General features: G+C 35.1%; 1 protein-coding gene across 8 annotated transcripts in view; it reads left to right on the forward strand.

The window, feature by feature from the left end:
* Positions 1-14,886, forward strand: part of mark2b (MAP/microtubule affinity-regulating kinase 2b) — a 97,802-nt gene that overhangs the window by 63,090 nt on the left and 19,826 nt on the right. For 6 of the 8 annotated variants that reach the window (XM_056461327.1, XM_056461328.1, XM_056461333.1 and 3 more), the window contains exons 8-15: positions 273-509; positions 1,228-1,347; positions 3,039-3,141; positions 3,275-3,387; positions 3,473-3,611; positions 3,803-3,942; positions 9,008-9,096; positions 14,259-14,405. In XM_056461327.1, the coding sequence (XP_056317302.1) occupies positions 273-509; positions 1,228-1,347; positions 3,039-3,141; positions 3,275-3,387; positions 3,473-3,611; positions 3,803-3,942; positions 9,008-9,096; positions 14,259-14,405 (1,088 nt within the window). The remainder of the gene's footprint in view (positions 1-272; positions 510-1,227; positions 1,348-3,038; positions 3,142-3,274; positions 3,388-3,472; positions 3,612-3,802; positions 3,943-9,007; positions 9,097-14,258; positions 14,406-14,886) is intronic. The other 2 variants (XM_056461329.1, XM_056461335.1) reach the window with 2 other exon arrangements.

Consider the following 14,886-nt stretch of genomic DNA (forward strand, 5'->3'; position numbering starts at 1 on the left):
GATGTTGAGTGGCAGCACTGAGGGCAAGTGTCTACACACACACACACACACACACACACACACACACACACACACACACACACACACACACACACAATAGCATGAGTGAACTAGTTAGGAAGATTTGGACAAGCACGTTGAAGGAAGAAAAACAACATTTCTAACTGTTGCTGAGTGAAATATGAACCTGTACCTGTTTTCCATGTCAGATGCTATCTCTTTTTTTTTTGGCAAAGCATGGTCTTCATTCTGTCCTCTTTTTCCCCCCTTAGGCTGAAAATCTTTTATTGGATGCTGACATGAACATAAAGATCGCTGACTTTGGCTTCAGTAATGAGTTTACGGTGGGCAATAAATTGGACACGTTCTGCGGGAGCCCGCCGTATGCAGCCCCTGAGCTCTTCCAGGGCAAGAAGTATGACGGGCCAGAGGTGGATGTGTGGAGTCTGGGTGTCATTCTCTACACACTGGTCAGTGGCTCGCTGCCATTTGATGGACAGAACCTGAAGGTGAGGGACAAGCATGTCATGATTTTGCCAAGTACGATGCGATCCTGGATTAACATCTATGTTGATCCTGGAACATCATTTTTGTTTGAAAATGTAATCCGTATCTATTCCCTACCCCTAAACCCAGCCATAACTGTAAACTATTCCCAAAATCAGAGGGGAATAATGGTTGTATAACAATCATGTAGAAGTGCATAAACCTAACCATGAGCCTAAACTTAACATAAACTGTAAACACATCCCTTAATTCTGATTGGCTGATTGGAATGTTGTTCCAGGATCAACATAGATGTTAATCCAGGAACATGTCCTACTTGGCGTAATCAGTTTGGCGGAGGGACACCAAATGTCTGTCTTAAAGGGATAGTTCACCCAAAAATGAAAATTCTCTCATCATTTATGCACTCTTTATTTTTTTCCAAACCTGTTTGAGTTTCTTTCTTCTGTTTAATACAAAATAAAAAGATGTTCTGAAGAATGTTGGAATGAAAACTGGTAGCTATTGACTTCCACTGTATTTTCTTTTTCTACCAGTAGCTAGCATTATCCAAAATTCTTCAGAAAAAAGAAACTCATTAAGGGTTGGAACCTTTATTTTGGAATGGAGAGTACATTTAAATTTTTGGATGAATTAAACACTTTGAAGCCCCTGTCTTTTGATTTATTTTCTTAATTTTTAGTGTAAGATTCTGACGGTGTGTGTCTTTCTCTTACGCAGGAGTTGCGAGAGCGTGTGTTAAGAGGGAAGTATCGGATTCCCTTCTATATGTCCACAGACTGTGAGAACCTGCTGAAAAAGTTTCTCATCCTCAATCCTACCAAAAGGGGAAGTTTAGAGGTACACTTGCTTTAAACATATTTAGGTCAAAGAGGAAAAGAGGTTTTCAGGCATCAAAACAGCGAAAGTCTAATTTAGCTTTAATACTTTTTCTGTAAATTAGAATGTAGAATTGGATTATTTCCTGAGCACTATTATACTTTATAGGAAACTTTTTATCATGATTTTTTTTTACCATGGCAGCACAAAATATAAAGAATTTTTACAGCAGAATTTTATATATCTTCTGGAGAAAATCTTCTTTGTTTTATTAAATAAAACATAAAGAATAAAAGCAGCTTTTATTTTTTTAAACCCATTTTAAGGTCAAAATTATTAGCCCCATTAAGCTATTTTTTTTCGATAGTCTACAGAACAAACCATCGTTATACAATAACTTGCCTAATTACCCTAAACTGCCTAGTTAACCTAATTAACCTAGTCAAGCCTTTAAATGTAACTTTAAGCTGAATAGAAGTGTCCTGAAAAATATCTTATTTACTATACTAAAATATTATTTACTGTCATCATGGCAGAGATAAAATAACTCAGTTATTAGAAATGAGTTATTAAAACTATTATGTTTACAAATATGTTGAAAAATTCTTCTCTCCTTTAAACAGAAATTGGGGGAAAAAATATACAAGGGGGCAAATAATTCTGGAGGGCTAATTATTCTGTCTTCAACTGTATGTATATATATATATATATATATATATATATATATATATATATATATATATATATATATATATATATATATATATATATATATATATATATATATATATATATATATATATATATATATATATATATATATATATATATATATATACTCTATTTTTAGGCCTAAATAACATTTTCATATTTTTTCATATCAAATTTTAATAATTTTATTTTTGAAAAAGAAATATAGAAAGAAGTTCATGGCAAAATGTGAACTTTTTTTTTTTTTGCATATACAGTTTTTTTCTTAGTTTTTTTGTTTTTATTAAGGCCACACAGTTTCTACCTAAATATAATTGTCTAAAAAGGTCCTGATTTTTTAAAATAAACTATTCGTTAATTCCCATAAGCACTTTTATGCTTCTTTTGATTCACTTTGTGAAATGTACATAATTATTAATATTTTTTATCAAAGAATGTGGACGCCTACAATGTCTTTTTCTTTAATTCAGTTAGTTTTATAGTAACTTTATTGAATTTACACTTAAAAAAAGATTTCTGCTTGTTCAAACTACTTATATGAAATAAACTGAAACAACACAATTCTTGAATTTTTAAAAAATGTTTATGTTCAAGCCACTTAAATTTGCAAAAACAATTAAGTTAACTTTTACTGATTTGTGTTGGGACAACATGAAGGAATTGTGTGGAACCCTCCATTTTTTTAACAGTGTAGTCCAACATTAGGCATGTTCAAATCAAGACTTGTTTAGCTGTGCTACGTCCGACAGATCGCACTATTATGTCTTTTTTTTCTTTTTCATTCTTTAGGAACTTGTTTTTTAATCTGTTTTTAATCACTTTTATTATTTGTTTTTATTTTTTATACGCGTCTTTTTATTCCTGTTTATGTAAAGCACTTTGAATTGCCACTGTGTATGAAATGTGCTATATAAATAAACTTGCCTTGCCTAGTCTTATGTAAAAACATTGATTTATGAGATCTCTCTGATTTTGCATCTCTGTGTCTGCAATCGGCTCAGCAGCAGATCATGAAGGATCGCTGGATGAATGTAGGTTATGAAGACGATGACTTGAAACCCTACATTGAGCCTCAACCAGACTACAAAGACCCCAGGAGAACAGGTGTGTGTTTGTTTGCATCTCACACGTTTCAAAGAGTCTAGATGTTAGAGTAAAACATAAATACATGACACCATGTAAAATTGGGAAATGTTTAAAATAATAAAATAACATGGTGTATGTTTCACCCACTCAGACATAATGCTTCAGATGGGTTTCTCTCAAGAAGAAATCGAGGACTCTCTCATCAAGCAAAAGTACAATGAAGTCATGGCCACATACCTGCTGCTCGACTATAGGAATTCAGAGGTACCCAAATACATTAACACACTCACACTTTAGTCAGTGCAAACGTAGATGACCAGATCTGACCTTTGAAAATCTCTATTTACAGCTTAACGAGGGGGTCAACCTGTCATTAAAGCCACGCCCAGGAAGTGACCTCACTAACAGCAACGCCCCTTCTCCACCTCAAAAGGTACAGCGCAGTGTGTCTTCAACCCAGAAACCTGCTAGAAGATCAACAGATCAGGGTGAGTTCATTGGGAGGTTTTATGGGTTACATTTATTCATTTATTTGTATTTTATATTGTTTGTTTTACTAGAAATAAACAGTTAGTGGACAGCAAGCCAATGTTTTTTACTTTTAGGTTGAAGTGCTCAGAGAAGAGAAACTGTACATACATACACCCATAAGTTTGACTTCGTTTGACCCTGTTTTCAGGCTCATACTCGAAAAAGCCTCAGGGTGAAAACAAGCATGGAGTGGAGGATTCTGGGAGGAAAGGTTCAAGTAGCTCCACCAAAGTTCCACCCAGTCCGGTTATCTCCAGCGAGCGTAAAAAGAGTTCGACACCCTCTACTGTAAGTATGGATCTGTTTAGTGGTATATGTCTTAGGATTATGGTTAAGTTAGTATAAATTATGGTTAACATTTGGGTTCTGGAAGCGCATTCCACTATGTATGTACATTTTGTTTCTGTAAACTGCTGATGACTTTTTTTATGATTTAAAATAGAAATAACCAATTTGTCATTCACAGCTTCTTCTTTTTTTTGCATAAAATAATGAAAAAAAAATTATACTAATAATTTTCATTAATTTTCCTTCGGCTTAGTCTCTTTATTCATCAGAGGTCACCACAGCGGAATGAACCACCAATTTATCCAGCATATGTTTTACACAGCGGATGCCCTTCCACCTGCAACCCAGTACTGGGAAACACTCGTACACTCTCACATGCACACTCATACACTACGGCCAATTTAGCTTATTCAATTCACCTATATGTCTTTGGACTGTGGGGGAAACCGGAGCACCGGAGCACCCGGAGGAAACCCACGTGAACACGGGGAGAACATGCAAACTCCACACAGAAATGTCAACTGACCCAGCTGGGACTCGAACCAGCAATCTTCTTGGTGTTAGGCGACTGTGCTGACCACTGAGCCACCGTGTCGCACTACTAATAATTTATAATAATTAATTATAAAAGCATCTTTAATGTTTTTTATAAATGGACACACATTTTTAAAAAAAAATCTTTACAAGTCCTACATAAATTACAAATAAAATATTAAATAAAGGTAAAAAAGGATAAATGAGAGTGTACAATCGTATGTCTAAACAGAGTTCAGTTGTTTCAAAGTTCATTAAAGTAAACATTTCAAAAGCTGAAGTGTTTTTATTTATTTTTATTTATTACTTAGAACATTTTTATATGTCATCTACATCGCTCAGCATAAATGCATAGATTCGTTACAGATATCTCTTGTAAAGTAATATTTTCTATAGGATACTTTATAATAATATATTTTTGTATATACAAGAAATCAGTGAGAATCAAAGTCAAAACTGGAACTACTCAAACAAAATCACTTAAGATCACAGTCCAAAAATTGGTAATTGGGTAGAAATATTAAATAGAATTTTAATAAACAGGACAAATCAAGAGAAACAACAAGTATAACATTTAGTTGAAATTTTGGGTAACACTTTAGAATAATGGCCCATTAGTTAATGTTAGGTAATGTATTTACTAACATTAACTAAGTATGAATAATCTTGTATAGGATTTATTATTCATTAGTTCAACATTAAGTAATTCATTATTAAAATCCAGTGCTGTGCTTGTTAACATTATCAATGCACTATGAGTTAACATGAACGTTATTTAACTTAACCTTAACTAACATTAACAAAGATGAATACATTCTTTAATAAATGTTTTGCTTATTGTTTGTTCGTATTAGTATATACATTAATTAACATTAACTAATGGACCATTATTTTAAAGTGTTGCCAAATTTTGTAGTTTGTATTTTTTTGTTTAAATTTAAATGGGTAAAACTTTATTTTGATGGTTTATTTGAGTATTGGTAGACTGTCTGCTTAATATCTGTTGATATGCTTCTTCAACAGACATTTAACTGACTATAAGAAACTTTGCAAGTACATGTCAACTTACACTAACCCTAACCCCAACCTAACAGTCTACTTATAATCTAACGAAAATTTGTTGGCATGTAGATGCAGTGTAACTAAAATTCATCAAATGGACCATCAAAATAAAGTGTGACCTTTAAATGTATTTAAATGTAATCTTTTGATTTCTAAAGATGTTTGATGACCAAACTCTTATATTAACGGAGATAACCTATTAATAAAACTGTTTTGTTTAAATGCACCATAAATCCTTGGCTATATTCATGGAGAAATGGACAAAAATGTACATTTTTAAAAGTAGGTGTATTCATTTATGCTGAGCACTGTAAATAACAAGTTGCAAAACTGAGTAATCATTCAAAACCTACTCATCGTTCAAATAATTGTTAGATTATTAGAGCGTTAGATGAATCCAATTTTCAAAATAATAGTTTATTGCAGCACTACCAGAGGTAAAGTACATGGCTACTAGGGCTGCATGATATTGGGAAAAAGTTGCAATGTTTTGTTTTTCTGCGATATGAAATGAATATAAATTCAGCAGATGAGCTGTATTTTCAGGTACAGACATTGAATAATCAAATGTAAAAAAATAACACTGTATAGTCTTAGTCATATAAATTACTAAAACTACAAATGTTATCATTTCTTATGCACAAATGCACTTAAAATCTTTCAGTCACAGGCCTTAAAAACCAAGCAAATTAAAAACTGTCACTCTATTAAGGTTAGACTATTTTAAACTATGGTTACTGGACAACTATAATCCCTGTCATATTTCCTAAAGGATGAATAAACTAAAACTGAACTGATGTGACTAATGCAAAATTATACATTGCAATGTCGATATACTGCGCATTCTAATTGCTACTATTAGCTCATCAACCAGTAACTGAACCTACCTCACGTTAGCTACATTTTGACCTGTGACTTTCATGTGGGCGACAGTCTTGTGTACTTTCCTAATCATGTGCCAACCTCTTTCCATTCTCAAACTGAAAAAAGAAGAAAAAAAAGAAGTCAAAACTTGTTCAACCTTTAAAACAATGCAAAAAAAGTGGAACTGCATCAATTACAGCGTTTATCTAGAGCGCATGCTTGTTGATCTTTTACAAGCTTAAATGAAACAATACACAAAGCAGCACTGAAGAGCACTCGTGCTTATCAACAGCACTAATACAGCACCAAAGTCACGTCATGTTCTTTACTTTGGTTTCCGTGAACTTGAAGAACATGTAATTAAATTATGCATTGAGGAAGCTTTTGACATAATAGCAGGGTCATTTTTAAACATCTTAACTGCCGCCTCTGTTCTCAGTTACACGAGGTGCTCTGGAAAAGCCTGCTGATATTTTTCAGGCAGCAGATGGTTGGCAGGGTTTGCCCAGGGTTGAAGTGCACTCTCTGACCGAGAGATCTTTGGCACGACTTTCATTTTTTTTTGCTTTCCAGTTATTTCTGAGAAAATGCAACAGAGGATGCTATTTTGAGCTTTCATGAACCACATCATACTTGAAGATTCTGGGGTTTTGCATCTATAGGAAGTGTGGCTTTTTCATTTGTTCTCAATGGACAGTTTAAATGAAGCTGTTTAAAGTAGGCCCTGTTTGAGGACCAGCCAAGTAGTAGCTCTACCGCAGGCTGCATGGATGAGAGAGCGAATTTTCATGTCTTGAGTAATGGAAAGAAATGGGTTTTGTTTCTAGTTTGTCATTAAACATTCACCCAAGGTTCATAGCAGGATTGTCTGTTGCATGCTTGACTGCCGTCGTGATCCTGTCACAATTCCAGTGTTAATTAATGAAAACGGGCATTTAACATAAGAATAAACTATTAAATAGATGTGGCTATAAAATGTTATTGTAATAATTAAAATAATGTAAATCAATTAAAAAACACTTTAAATATTGTTTTGATAACTCTAAAATCTAACTTAAAATAGTCATCATCATCAGCCATCATAAAAACAAAATTCTATTAATTCTTGAAAAAATATTATTTATATATATATATATATAAAATTTTTGATCAACAGTGTTATTTAACCACTAATATTTTGTAATACATTTTATTAAATATTAGTATATTAGTCAATTAGTAATTAGTAAATATTAGTGAATTAGTAAATTATATTTTATTAGTATATTTACTAATATTTTTGTCAAATTATAATTTAATATTTTAATTATTTTCTTTTCATTTACTTCTATCTATCTGTCTGTCTGTCTGTCTATCTAACCATCTTTCTATCTATTCATCTATTCGTCTGTCTGTCTATCTATCCATCTTTCTATCTTTCTATCTATTCATCTGTCTGTCTGTCTATCTATCCATCTTTCTATATATTCATATTTTCGTCTGTCTGTCTGTCTGTCTATCTATCCATCTTTCTATCTTTCTATATATTCATATTTTCGTCTGTCTGTCTGTCTATCTATCCATCTTTCTATCTTTCTATCTATTCATCTATTCATCTGTCTGTCTGTCTATCTATCCATCTTTCTATCTTTCTATCCATCTATTCATCTGTCTGTCTGTCTGTCTATCTATCAATCTTTTTATCTTTCTATCTATTCATCTATTCATCTGTCTGTCTGTCTATCTATCCATCTTTCTATATATTCATATTTTCGTCTGTCTGTCTGTCTGTCTATCTATCCATCTTTCTATCTTTCTATCTATTCATCTATTCATCTGTCTGTCTGTCTATCTATCCATCTTTCTATCTTTCTATCTATTCATCTATTCGTCTGTCTGTCTGTCTATCTATCCATCTTTCTATCTATTCATCTATTCGTCTGTCTTTCCATCTATCCATTTTTCTATCTTTCTATCTTTCTATCTATTCATCTATTCGTCTGTCTGTCTGTCTATCTATCCATTTTTCTATCTTTCTATCTATTCATCTATTCGTCTGTCTGTCTGTCTATCTATCCATCTTTCTATTTATTCATCTGTCTGTCTGTCTGTCTGTCTGTCTGTCTATCATCTATCTATCCATCTATTGATCCATCTATCCATCCATCCAGCTATCCATCCATCCATCTCTTCATGTATTAATTTTTCTAGTTGTTTTATTTAACAGTAACAACATGATTCCTTTGTGTGTGGCAACAGAAACCAAGCTATTAAATGTATACTTGTGGATTGCCCTATTTTTATCAAACAATGATTTTTATCCGGAGAGACTTTAGATGAAATATTTTAAAATGTGAATCCTTCAAAATATTGCACATTTATTATATAAAGTCAACCTTATAAAACAATCTTAGGATTTTATCTATATTATTATTATGTAAGTATTTTCTTACGTGTTATTTATTGCTGTTGATGTCTTTTTATTGTTATAATCTTTTATTATTATAGACAAGTGATATTTATAAAATGTAGTACATTTGATCTGGTTTTTGCCATGAAATAGCCAGAGAAGCTTTTATGGCAATAAATTCAAAGCTCACTCTCCTGTGTGTGTGTGTCATTTCAGAATAGTATCCTGTCTACGGGCACAAGCCGCAGCAGAAACTCCCCTATTTCTGAGAGAGCCACTCTGGGAGTGCAAAACGGCAAGGACAGGTACACCCAGAGCCACTCACACATCTGATGAAAGATTGTTTATCTCAACTAAGGCAAAGTTCAGGAAGAAAAAACACTTACCTTTCTTCTGTCTCTCACACACATGGGCACAGTTCATCCCTACAGATAAGATCACTAACAAAACCAGTCAGCAGTTTTCTGAAATTTACACCACACACATACTGTATATATACACACACACACACACACACACACACACACACACACGCACACACACACACACACACACACACACACATAGTCTACATATCTCTATTATAGCTTTGCTGTTGGACATTACCTGCCATGGAACCCAAACTGACATTTATTAAATCCTCATAAACCTTGCCAGACTCTCATACATCATCTACATTATTGATGCTTATGATTGATGCTGATGATTATCAAGAGTACCATCTCAACCAGTCCCACACACTAATAGGGAACAGGGAAAAAGACCATTAATTTATCTTAAGAACAATTTAATTGCCTTAATAATTGCTTAAATCGGTGAAGCACTGATAATGCAAACATAACACTGATAAAACGTCATCTAAGCCCCTTATAAACCTCCCACGGTCATTGCTTCAGACGCAAAGTCAATCACCCTTCTTCCTGTGCACCTCTGACCGTTGATCCATCATAACTCCTTCCCCTTCAGGACTCATTTTGCTGCTTATGCTCACACTCCACACACTCCAGTGTCTTCACTGTATCAATTATACATATGCATGAAATGTATTTTGAAAAAAACAGAGATGGGGCTTTCTGCACACTGGAGTAATGTTTCGCAGTGATGGTGTTGTCTCATTGGCCAAAATAATTAGTGACCATCAGCATGCAAATTAAAGATGCTGCATTTTCTCAGGAGTTTTGATCAATAATTATAATAAAAAAACAATTGTATGAGTTTTATTAGTTATTATTTTATTTTTATTAAATTATTATTTATTATTTCCAGTGCAGAAAGCCCTATGCCATTAATCATAACGAAGGCTTGTTCAGACCAAGTGTATATAAACAGGGATGATGGCAATTTATAAGGAAGCAACACATTTCCTTAATGTTGTCCCAACCATACCTACCAGCATTTGTCTCTGAAAATCCGGGAGACTGGGGGGAGGGGGTGTTCGGGGGTGTGGTCTCTGAATAACATTATTGATAACCGGGATAGGATGCAGCGGATTTTGGGCGGCCGCTGTGATTGGGTACTGTACCAAAGTTGGCGACCCGGGGGTGTTTACAGACTGTACCAAAAAAAAAAAGGAGTTGGGGGGGGGGGGTGAAATTATGGGAGTTTACCGGAAGAAATAACAAAACGGCTAAAAAATTTGTCTGAAATACGGGAGATTCCCGGGAAAAACGGGAGTGTTGGGAGGTATGGTCCCAACACAAATTGATTAAGCAAATGTAATCGTTTTTAAAATTTAAGTGGATTGAACATAAAACAATTAAGTTTGTTAAAAAAAAATTGAAATTGTGGTTTCAACTCATTTCAAGGTCCCGTGAAATTAAAATATAGTTTTTTATATGTTAGTATCAGTATTGTTAGTTTTAAGGATATCTGTTAGCTAGTGTGCTCCACAACAGTGACAAAATTCATGTTTAGAAGATAAACATGAAATAAACATGCAAAGTTTGTAGTTTGTCACTTCCGCCTAAATAGATGGTTTAATTAACCTCACCTCATACTTCAGTTTCTCTTAAATCTTGACCAATCAAATGCTCTCTAGTGTCTGACATGCCCCGCCCCTTTTAAGATACTTTTCATTTGCTTTTAATTTGATTAACTTGAGCTCAACCACTCTCACTGGCAAAAAACAAAACGCTACTGGCTATTTTTAGAAAGGGGGAGGAGCCACGCTGATTTGGTTGAGGCATTGAATAAAAGTTCATATTTTAAAGCACTTCATGGGACCTTTAAATAAGTTTGAACAAGCAAAAAAAGTCATTTTTTTGAGTGAATGTATTTGGTGCCAAATCCTTCATATCATATAGTACATTGATAATTTGTTGTACTTTTATTGTTGTTACTAGTAGTGTTCAGGAACTAGTATTTATATGGTCAATTGCAAAAATATAGTTTTACAATTGGGTGTTTTTATATTCTTCAAAGAACTCTTAAAAAATTGTTTCTAATAGATTAGTTCACACGGAGTACGTTAACATGGACACCAATAATCCGTTTTTTCCCCATAAGGTGTGCGGTATCAAATTCCATTAAAACAACACTCGTCCAGCAGTTCATACTCGCATCCAATATCTCGTTTGTCATGGGGGCATGCATGAAATGTTCCTGAATGAAAGTGAAAGTGCCAAACTGCAGTTAAAGTTGACAAATTAAATATGAAAAACTCGAAATTACATGAAACTCCAGAGGAAATGTGGATAGCATGCTGACGCAATGATGTTATACGAATTATGTGCTGTAACATGTAAACGGGATCATGTAAGAAACATTCCAAAAGCAACTCATGTAAACACCTTAATCATATTATTGTCTTATTCAGATTAAAGCAAATAATTTGATTACTGATGTCTATGTAAACGTAAAGTCCTGACATGACTCAAACCTTCACTTCTCAGATATCAGATAAAGACATTGGCCATAAAAGATTAATACCACAAGTGTGAAAGGGATTGTAAATCTACTAGTTTAATAGCAACCAACATTTGAAGTGGATCAAAAATGATTTTCAAAATTGTCCATAGTGTCGATTAATACTTTTACGACAGCTTAGATGAAATGTGATCCACTTCAAATGTTGACTACTGTATATAAATATTAGCATTGCTGTGTAGTTTCAATATATGTATAGTCACATCATGGAGCAAATGTCATTTTTGTGTCTGATACCCTTTGAAACTTGGTGTGAACAAGCCTTTAACTGCTGTTATTAGAGCTGTGCTGTGCTGCTCTATGGGTGGATATCTGTAAGTATGTTAGGGACACTGTATTAAAGACCCCATGAAATTAGATTGTGCTTTCCAGAAGAAGAGCAACACTCTTTTCTAATATCGTCTTAATTTAGCATGTAGCAAATCATATGCCATAAACTAAAGACTATTTTATACAAGATGTGATAAGAATTTACTGTTAAAGTTGTGAATATTGCAATCTTTCAAAAGAACGGTTTCATGGGGTCTTTAAGAGTTTTAACCATTAGTCCGTTTAATGCTCCTGCAGGTTTTGTGTGTGTTTTCTCATGAGCTTATCTGAAAGCATTCAGCCGGTGTGTCGGGTTAAATATTCCCCACACATCCTTCTTCCTTTCCATCTCTCTCTCCCTTTCACTCTCTGCTGGTTTGTTTGTCTTTGCTTTGTTTTTTCTTCTGTCTGTGCTGTGTGAAGGTGTGCAATTTTGTGTGAAATGTTTCATGAATGTGTGTGTGTGGCTTTAAATGGATTAGGGTGGCTTGTGATGGAAAAAAAGCACCATTAACTCTGTTGTAAGGTTGCTCTAGTTGTCTGTAATAGGCTTAGCTTCTCTCTGCCACATAGCAAGGTGATAGCATGTTATTTCTCCACCACAAGCTCGACTAATCCTTGCATAGTGGTGAGCGCGTGTGTGTGCGTGTGTTTCTTTTGTGCTTTTCTGTGAAATCAGCACTCTGTTTGACCTCTTTCTCCATCCCTCCCCCTCTCTCTTTTGTACCATTCACCATTGTCGGCAGATTTGAGATCTATCTATCTATCTATCTATCTATCTATCTATCTATCTATCTATCTATCTATCTATCTATCTATCTATCTATCTGTCTGTCTGTCTGTCTGTCTGTCTGTCTGTCTGTCTGTCTGTCTGTCTGTCTGTCTGTCTGTCTGTCTGTCTGTCTGTCTGTCTGTCTGTCTGTCTGTCTGTCTGTCTTCATCCATCCATCCATCCATCCATCCATCCGTCTGTCTCCATCCATCCATCTGTCGGTCTCCATCCATCCATCCATCCATCCATCCATCCATCCATCCATCCATCCATCCATCCATGCATCCATCCATCCATCCATGCATCCATCCATCCATCCATCCATCCATCCATCTATCTATCTATCTATCTATCTATCTATCTATCTATCTATCTATCTATCTATCTATCTATCTATCTATCTATCTATCTATCTATCTATCTATCTATCTATCTATCCATCTCTCCGTCCATCCATCCATCCGTTTATCTCTCCATCCATCCATCCATCCATCCATCCATCCATCCATCCATCAATACATCTTATATCTTTTGCTATATTGTCCATATATCTATATTCATCTATTGCTGTCTGTTTATCTATTTTGTCATCCATCATCCATCTGTCTATTCCTCTATCGATGTCTATTCTTCTACCTGTTGCTCTATTTTGCATCTGTCTGCTTGGCACTGTCTGTCTTGCTGTTGCTCAATCTACCACTTTATCTATTGCTCTTGTCTTTCATCTGTCGCTGTGTATGTTGTTTCTGTTCATCTGTCTGTCGCTCTGTTTGTTGCTGTTCATCTGTCATTCTGTTTCGGTATTAGTTTATCTGTTGCTTTATTTCTCTGGTCATCTCTCTCAGTGACTATCATATCTATCATTCTCTTATCCATCTGTCTATTGCTATATTTTGCTCTGTTTTGTCTCTGTTTGTGTGTATATTTGAAGAGTTCAGATGCAAAAACCCCTACGTGCTTCTGAAATTTTGATCGAAAATGAACATTTTTCTCAGCCTCCTTTGTTTAGGTTGAGTTATTTTACTTTAAAGCCCATGAAAAGAACTTATTCTTTGCCATAAACATGATATTACTGAACCTACACACAGAAGCCTGATAAAAATGCTAATTTTGGAAGAAAATTTCAGACGGTATTTAGAGGTTTTTGCATTACTCTGTCTGTCAGTCTGCCTGTCTGTCTGCCTGTTGGTCTATCTACTATCAGTTTATTTATTAATATTTCTATCTAGCTCTATCTAGATAGTCTATCTAGCTCTATCTCTCAGTCTGTCTATCCTAAATATCTTTGTCTGTTGGTCTATTTGTCTCCATCATGCTTTCTAATATGTGCAAAGTGTTGTTTCTAATGGAATGCTTCTCCCTCCCTCCCTGCCTCCACACATACGCGCACACATTTGTGTTTATGTGTGTGTGGATTTGTGCGTGTGTGTACGGAGGGGCTGCTCTCTCTCTCCCCCTCAGCCTGAGCACCCCTGGGTCCCGCGCCTCCACGGCCTCGGCTGGCCCTGTGCTCTCTTCATCCTCCTCTTCCTCACGCACCCGCCATCACAAGTCACTGTCCACCTCCGCCCATCCCAGTCCCGCAGACCTGCACTCACACCGGCCCAGGCAAGTCCCCTCGCCGCCAAAGGGAAACCGGTCATATCATTGTACTACTGTACAGTGTCGCATAGAGTGATGAAATCTGCAGCATGTCTCGAGGGGTTTATACATTCTTAGAAATCATGTACTTGACAGGGAAAGAGCTTGGAGGAGGCTAGGGAGTGACAGAAGTCAACACTTGGAGGTGGTCGTGTTACAAAAAAAGATACATTTTCAGTTCCCTTCTGAAAAGACCGAAAGTCCACAGTTAATGATGCTCGTGTCTCCTCTTGACTAAGGCCATGTCTACATGTACATGGGTATTATAAACAGGGTTTTCACTGCTTTATTTTTTAAATGAATCCCATCCACATGAAATTGCAAAAATGCATTGTGATGCATGTTAAGGGCATGTTGAACCAACAGGTGGTGATAATGATATTTTTATGCTAGATTCACACTAAACAGGGGATTAAATATATTTCACAAGTAAATTGCATGCGAGAGA

This window comes from Danio aesculapii, chromosome 7 (genome assembly GCF_903798145.1).
Source record: "Danio aesculapii chromosome 7, fDanAes4.1, whole genome shotgun sequence".
In the NCBI taxonomy this organism is placed as follows: Eukaryota; Metazoa; Chordata; class Actinopteri; order Cypriniformes; family Danionidae; genus Danio; species Danio aesculapii.